Source organism: Gymnoscopelus braueri (genome assembly GCF_963280865.1).
Source record: "Gymnoscopelus braueri genome assembly, chromosome: 5".
NCBI lineage: Eukaryota > Metazoa > Chordata > Actinopteri > Myctophiformes > Myctophidae > Gymnoscopelus > Gymnoscopelus braueri.
Genome location: NC_137606.1, coordinates 42,926,785 through 42,935,423, shown reverse-complemented (window position 1 = coordinate 42,935,423; position 8,639 = coordinate 42,926,785). Strand labels below are relative to the sequence as shown.

At 44.4% G+C, this 8,639-nt stretch overlaps 1 protein-coding gene across 1 annotated transcript in view; it reads right to left on the bottom strand.

Moving 5' to 3' along the window:
• Nucleotides 1-7,661: 7,661 nt before the first annotated feature.
• Nucleotides 7,662-8,639, bottom strand: part of LOC308085529 (malate dehydrogenase, mitochondrial-like) — a gene marked incomplete at both ends in the record, with an annotated part of 1,017 nt that continues 39 nt past the window's right edge. The window contains one exon of the mRNA XM_080428724.1: nucleotides 7,662-8,639. This exon is cut by the window's right edge and continues 39 nt beyond it. Coding sequence (XP_080284850.1) covers nucleotides 7,662-8,639 — 978 coding nt within the window.

Here is an 8,639-nt window from a genome sequence, read left to right as displayed (position 1 = left end):
TGATTCCTATAAACAATTAACACAATATGTAAAATGATGTTTTAGTAATGTCTGTCGTTCCTGCTAGTTTGACCACTTCAAATCCTCCTACCATAATTGGCGGCCAAACTCATGGAGTGTACACGAGTGTATGGGGCGTGTATGGGGCCAGTCTCCAAGCACACACATGGCCCAACTAACTCCACATTTTCCCCCAAAATTCCTCAATATTCTGCCTGTAACACCAGCTGCTTCCCATACCGTTACTCTACTTGCACGATGTACAATTAATATGAAACGCATTATGCCCCAATACTATGCAAATCACTTCGCCAGCTCGCAATTTACTTCCGGATGGTTCGTTTCACCAAACTGAGCACCTTTGCCACATCAGTCGTGGCACGGGAAAGAAACAAGCGCTGCCGTGGTCTATGCAAACGAGCCCAAATGCCCGCCCAAATAAGACCAAAATCGATTATACAAAAGGCAGACCTGGCAACGCAGGCTACGCCAATCATGTGACAGAGATCCACAAGCTATGGGGCAGAGACGCCATGTGCCATACACCGTATCTTAGCAACAACGAAAGCGCTCACTCTCATTGGTCGTGTCATCCTGAGGCCAGTTTCCAGACAATGGCATGGCATCGCAGAGAGCTTGCTTGCTGTCGCCATTACAGGCAGACGGCAGACGCAGCAACAACAGGACTCAGTGAGAGTAGGGCGAGCTGAGCTGGACAATACAATCACCCTCATTTCTCTAATAAATCGCCCTGTAATTCATATTGTCAAGACTTTTATGTCACTGCAGCCTGCTACTAATGTAACCAATGTTTATGTCCACTACTGTGATAGCGTTCATTGTATTTGAGTGATTAGTGGCTAACGCACTTTTACCGTAGCATGTAGCTAACGCTAACGTGGTTGTCGTGGCTGACGCAGATGTGAAATCACGTTGTCAACAATGACAGTTAGTGTGGTGAATGTTACTATTCCTGCTCAGTTAGTCCATTGTAGATGGTGAGTCCACATAAGCCCTAAATCGCTGTTAGTTGGGTTACATGACTATTAAAGCACTTTGAGCTGCATTTCATGTCATGAAAGGTGCTATACAAATAAAGTTTATTATTATTAGCCAAGCGAGGCTAACGCTAATGCACTTTCACCGTTAGCATGTAGCTAACGTGGTCAACGTGGCCTGATATACTTGGATTCTGTTGCTGCTGGTTGTTGCCAATAGTGTCTAAAGCATGTATGTGAATGCTTATGTCCATTACTGTGTTGGCGTTAGTTGGGTTCAAGGATTATTAGCCAAGAGCTGCCTATAATGGGCCGTTAGCGTGTAGCTAAGCCAAGGCACTCAAACGGCTATGTTAAACATCTTATCAACAACCTGTATGAACGTTAGTGTGGTCAATGTCATCAATGCTAACATTAGCCCGTTGAACAGTGTTATTTTGGTGTATTATTAATAAGTCAACATGTTGAAAAATCTTTAGAAAACAGCTGATCTACAAGCTCACAACAACTCGCAAAGCCACGCGTTGTGAGCGTGTACACCGGCTATTTTAAAATAGCCAAAGTATATAGGGATACAGTGGTTAATGCAGGTTTTGTAATAATTATATACATCTACAGTTTACAAAAGGACAATATTTGCCTCTGAGATGTAGTCGAGTAGAAGTACAAGTACTGAAAATTTAAGATAATCCAGTAAAGTTAAAACCCCTCAAATTTGTACAGTACTTGAGTACAAACAAATGTACATTATCTATCTATCTATCTATCCATCAGCATAAAACGAAACGAATATTCTATCTATCTATCTATCTATCTATCTATCTATCTATCTAACTATATATCTATCTATATCTAGCCTGTCTGTCTCTCTGTGAACACATTACTTAATAAGATGTATGATGATTCATTATATTATTATATGATTATTAGATAATGATTATACGTGCCCCATGATTATTATAAGATCATATATCTTAATCAAATATAATAATCATATGATATAGAGCTGAGGCCGCGCGCAGCGCGGCCGAAGTTCTAGTGTCGTGTATTTAAGTCATTAAACTGCGTGTTATCAGGCCCGTTGGTGGTAATAATATGGAGGAGAATAGAAGAGAGAAGACGTCAGGGTTTCCAGGTTCCCAATCATTCATGTTCATTTATTCAGCATTCATTCAAGTACAGCATCGTAGAATCCAGGGCAGAGCCCTCTCCTGCAGCCCCCTCTGGGCACAACCATCTCAAACAAACATCTTACACCGTTCTTATAGTAGAGAATTTACCACAGATGCCATTCTAAATAGCCATATAAGGTATGTACTAAAATAAGAGCAACACAATGGCCATTTGGCTCAGCTGCAGCTGTTGCTGCGTTAGAATAAAGCCCATTCACACATTCACCAGTCACACACACTCATGATTACTCTTCTGACTTTAGCATATTTGTTCTACTAATAATCTGTTTTTACTTGCACACTGTCATATAAAATATAGCAAATAATACGACACTAGTAATAATAATAACCGAAAATAGCCGATCTACAAGCAACGCATTGAGAGCTTGTAGATCGTCTATTTTCGCTGCGCAACATGCTTCCATAGAAGACATGCTGGCTTCTAAAGAATGCTAATGAATGACTCGTAGCGAATCTGCATCCAACCAAGTCATTTTCATTTTACATCCATTACACTGCTTAAGATAATTCACAGAAGTAAATACGTAATTTAAAAAAAATCAATACAAAAAAAATCGTAATTATGGTAAGAAACATCGATCCTTTTTTGATACTAGCTAACAGGTTACGCGTCATTTCTTTTTGACAGTCAGATGACAGGACAACAACGATGACAAGACAAATGTTAGGTATTATTCGCACAGTGTGGCACCTCTCTCTACTAAAATGGTGCATTTATATAGAGCTTTTATCCAAAGCGCTTTACATTGATTGTGCCATTCACCCATTCACACACACAGTCATACACCAATGGCGGAGGAAACCATGCAAGGCACCAACCTGCTCATCGGGAACAATTAGGGGTTCGGCGTCTTGCTCAAGGACACTTCGACACTAACTCTGGGGAGCGCCCTCGCCCGGGATCGAACTGGGAACCTTGTGGTTTCCAGTTCACTCTACCCGGCCACTCTACCCCTGAGCCAATGCCGCCCACTAGGATAATTTTCAACAAATCTCTGTGATTCAAATTTTCCAATAATCAGCAGAAGGGAGAGTGTAAATTCCTTGTGTCAATTGTGTTTATATAAGATGATAGTCTATTCAAAGACTATGTATATATTCAAAGTTTTTTTGTCTCCGCCAGGCCGAAAGGCATGGCGAGAGAGTATGTTTTGCACCCAGTCCGTCCGTGTGTCCGTCCGTGTGTCCTGTCCGTCCGTTAGCAGCTAATCTCCGGCACCGTTGGCCCGGTCGCTGCAAAACTGTGCACACACACTCCCTCAATGCCAATTCAGAACCTCTGCCCCAAATCTTTCACATGGGCCTGTTATAGTGCCACCAGGAGGCCGATTTGTGCAAAACCCATTTTTTGACATTACTCCTACAGATTTCATCCAAACCTCATGCAAATCAGTACACAGTATCTCTATAGCCATGTGATCAACACGGATCTGTCCGATTTCCCATATTCCATCCTCATTGGCTAAGGTTGGCTTCCAAAGTTTGCAGGATTGGTCCATTTTGAACAAAATGCCTCAAATCATAAACGCAGCTTGTGATTTCCGTGAAATTTCACATGCACATTCCCACTAGGCTGAGGAAGAAATGCCATCCTTTTCACATTGGCTTGTTATAGCGCCACCAGCAGGTCTAATTTAGCAAAACACATTTTTGGAACAAAATGCCTCAAATCATGAATGCAGTGTCCGGTTGCCGTGAATGGCCTAAGAAGAAATGGCACCCTTTTCACATTGGCCTATTATAGCGCCACCAGGAGGCCACAACAACGTACCTGACCTGGCGGAGACCTGTGCTCCGAGGAGCACTTTTTCTAGTTTACAGTGAGATTTCTCCACTTTGGCACAGTACAATGTTAAGTTTTTTTTTTAGTGAAAATTCAAAGTTCTGAGAAATGTCTATGAGTTGAGTCATATAGGGGTTTTCAAAGTGAGATTCTCCAATTTGGAACAGTAAAATGTTACTATATAGGTTAAACATCAGAAGCTGTTTTTAAACACTGATCTGTACCCAAAATGTTGTTACTCTATACTGTATCTTCAATAATCTTTTTTTTGCGAGCTCTTCAATTAGATCTGATAGTCATGTCAAGCACCCAAGCACTGACAATTTATCTTTACGTTTTGAAAAGAGATGCGACTGAGCAACATCATGAGTATCATGGACCTCATCAATGATAGTCTGAATGACTCTCTTTTATGCCTGTGTGAGAATGCATGTTAAACAGCTCATATGAGAAATACAATATCTAATATACAACATAAAATGCAGGAGTAGCGAGTGAGTGAGTAGGCAGGCGTGAGTAATTGGAATGCGTCTGTCAGTCCAGCCGGCTTGACTCCTCTAAGCCAAATTCCATTCCCCAAAGTTCGGTCACTCGCTCACTCTCCTCGCTTCCTCCACTCGCGCCTAAGCCCCGCCCCTGCGAGGAGCCGAGGATTATTTGCGAGGACGGAGTGGTCGAGCGGTTGCCGTCAAAGGATCGGACTGCACTTAGCGTCATTTCAAAGCGACGGCAAATTCCGCGATCACTTATGACGTCTCAAACAGCTGGACCAGAGCCGTGGATGAAAATACACATGCATAGAATAATATGCAGGTATAGAATAATACAGAATATAAGAATAGACAATTCATCAATGTGGATGGCCACATTGTTATCTTTATAGTTAACATTTTGTGCAAAGCCATTTATTCCTGAAATAGTGAACGAAGCGCCAGGATGAGCAAACTTACATTTATGAATTAAATCCTGACCCGTCCCTCTTTTTGCTCGTACAGTCCCCAGACCCCCCACCCCCCGCAGCAGTCCCGCACGGCACTGCTGCTTATAACAGCCACCATATATAATTACAGAGTATGTCTGACTCTGAATTACATCATTCATGCAGGGTGGCCAACTGGCCATACGTCCTCTTTTACCCGGACATATCCTCTTTTGGGGGGCTGTCTGGGGGGGTTTTATAAAATCCTTCAAATGTCCGGGGTTTTGAGAGTTTGGGTGATATCCCCCCCACTTCTGGGACGAAGAAAAAAGAAAAAAAATCAGACGATTTTGTGATTTGCTTGATATTGTTTGATAGCGAAATAAATCATGACTGATAGACATGAAAGAAGACCCTTCACAGCTAGAATTTGAAATTTTAAGAATCGGTTCAGAATTGAATGAGTACGGCTATAGTTAAAGCGTAAAGTGTCCTCTCCTATATTCAGTCTATATATAAATACAATACATTATTTTAAACATAATCTTTATCACAGTAATTTATAGTAGTCCATGCACTGCATTGAGGCATGATGCAAGGAGAGAAATGAACTATCAGCTTTAGACAGAAGTGTGCACAATATATTACAATGTATATAATTGTATTATGCTTTATATCATACAACGCAATAAAGCCAGTGGCTTGTTGCGTCTTTTCTGTTAATTTACACTGTGTGTGTGTGTGTGTGTGTGAGTGAGATGCGCAACGAGTGATCGGCGGGGGCGAAGGGGGGGGGGGGGGGGCAGCCAGTGTTTCCGTGCATGGTTTCGGGTTTCAAGCATTGTTTGTGTGGCCACATGTGGAGGAGGACCATGTATACGTCACGGGAGAAGGGAAAAAACAAAAAAAACGTGTACACGTGATGCGGAAGTCTGCCGCGGAGGAGCTGTGGAGAGTGGTCGAGCCTACACTTGATGTACACTCGCTAAATGCGGAAGTGGAGAGCCTCCTCGGCTCCTCCACTCGACTCCACTCGCCTCCTCCAAGAAGCAACTGAATAATTGGACCCTGACTACTTCCGGTTTGGAGTCGGAGTGACCGAGTGGGAGTGAGCGAGTGGCCGAGATTTTCGGGTTTGGAATTTGGCTATACGGACTCACAACCTCTCCTCCTCACTCAGAGGCGGGACTAATGCGCGAGTGGAGGACGGAGTGAGCGAGTGTGGAAGTTAAGGTATTGGAATTTGGCTATTGTGACCTTTCACAACCTAACTGAACAGATATAACAAATTAGCATCACAAATGCACTTTTTTGAATTGAGCAAGCGTGCAGACAACTATCCTTTGTGTTGTTGTCTATTTAGATGAGTTAGTAGCAAAGCTTAGAGAGAGATAGCATACTGTAGCTGAGGCATAGGAGGAAGCTATTAACGAGATTTGACTCTTGGCCCAGCTCAGATAATGCGCAGGACCCGGGGAATTATCTGAAATTAATTCAATCAGAATTTCTGTAGTTAAATAGAGGAAATGAGCACTGCTATATTATCCACACAACGTGCCACTTCTCCTCTGTGTCCCACGTTGCCCTGCATAATTTAAGCTGATCTATCATGATTTCTCAAGTGTGGTTTTCCGTTTGTTTACACCATATGGCGTGAAGATCGACCCAAAACTGTGACAGCAGAACTCAGCTTGGCTTTGTGATATAGATTCTCGTTTTTCCCCGAAAAGAGCTTCATGAAGGAGGCCACGCTAAGTGGAGTGGGGGAGAGAGTGAGAGGGACAGAGTAAAAAACGGAGGCGGAGAGACAGAAGTGGCAAAATTATAGACAGTCAAGCACAAATGTTTTAATGAACAACTGAGAGCAGCTGATTAACATGTGAGCCAGGGCGTAGTATTACTGTTAGTGTAAAGTATGTTAGGTCCTGCTGTCTCTGTGGTTTTATAGCTAGTTTTAACACGATAATCTACCGACTTTTTCAGACTTGCAGAAAACTTGTTCCATTTCAGTTCGTCACATGGCTACCTGCATATTTGCTCACAATGGGCCTCACTCACAAAACTTTCAGATTTGATACTAACGCAATCATACGAGTGTTTCCACAAGCATAGTCTGATTCATCCATCTTTTTAGCTGAATTTGATCATTAGGCACACACAAACCCATGTCTTATCACAGACAGTCGTGTGTGTGTGTGTGTGTGTGTGTGTGTGTGTGTGTGTGTGTGTGTCAAACACACACACACTATGGTGATTATGGGTCGTTCTAATACTTTCCTTGGAGGATCTTACAAAGATTTGGAGCTAATGACCAAAATACTAGGGGAGTGGGGAAGGTAAACATTCTTTGCAGTAAATAGGTAGGTGCAAACTGTAGGTACATGCACCACCCAGTCGCGTAACGAGGCAACAGTAGGCCCCGACGCGAGGTAGTCACAGCGGGCCCTCATGAACGCGCATTCACGCGCATGCACCCGGACGCGCGTGCACCCGGACTGCGCGCACGCGCGAACATTTTGCAGTTATTAGTGGTTTCTGATACTTTTTTCGCGGGTTTCTGACGGATTTCGGGTACATAAACAACGGTTTTGTAACAATGTTAAGGGGCACACCCAGGTTTATTTTTTTATTCATATATATATTTTTTTTAATATATAATTTTTTATTTATTATTAATTTTTTTTCTGGGTGGGGAGGTGCCCCTAACGTCATGGGCCCCAACGCAACCGCGTTGTCTGCGTGACGGTAGTGACGCCCCTGGCCCCACCCTACTTCATGTTGGCCGCAAAATCCTCACCCTTCTTGATAGAGCCCTTAAGCTCGCCTATGGCGTCGGCCAACAGCTTCTCCTCAAAGGCGGACAGCTTCCCTAGCCCAAGATTCTTTTCAATGCCATTCTTCCCAAGGAGGAGTGGTGTTGAGAAGTACGTGCACTCCGTCTCTTCTGACCTGACGAACGCACACTCCACCACGCCCTCTTTTCCATTCATGGCTTCCAACACGGAGAAGGTAAAGCGGGCGCCTGCGTAAGCCATGGCGAGGGTCGCAGAGCCGGCTCCAGCCTTGGCCTTCACCACCTCAGTACCAGCCTCCTGGATCCTTCCAATCAGAGCCGCCAGCTGGTCAGCAGCAAATTCTACTTTAGGTGTGCACTGTGAGATAAGGGGGATGATGGTTTTTCCTGCATGGCCACCAATAACTGGTACATTGACGTCTGCTGGGTCGAGGCCCTTGAGCTCTGCGACAAAAGCATTTGCCCTGACAATGTCAAGGGTCGTCACACCAAACACTCGGTTGGGATTGTAGACTCCATGCTTCCTCATCATCTCCGATGCAATGGGGATCGTGGAGTTGACGGGGTTAGAAATAACACAGATAATGGCTTCGGGGCAGTGGCGAGCACAAGCATCAGCCAGGGTGGCCACGATGGAGGCGTTGGTGCTGAACAGATCATCACGAGTCATGCCTGGCTTTCTCGGGGCCCCGGCAGGGATGACCACCACGTCACAGCCTTGAAGGGCAGTGCTGAGCTGGTCAGGCCCCATGTGGCCCGTGACCTGGGCCCTGGTCTCAATGTGGCTGAGGTCGGCTGCCACCCCCGGGGTGTGGGCTATATCATACAGGGAGAGGTGACTCACCAGGGGACTGCTCTTCAGTAACAGGGATAGCGGCTGGCCAATTCCGCCTGATGCGCCGAGTACCGCCACTTTTGCTTTGGTGTTCTGTGTCGACGTGGACAGGCTCCG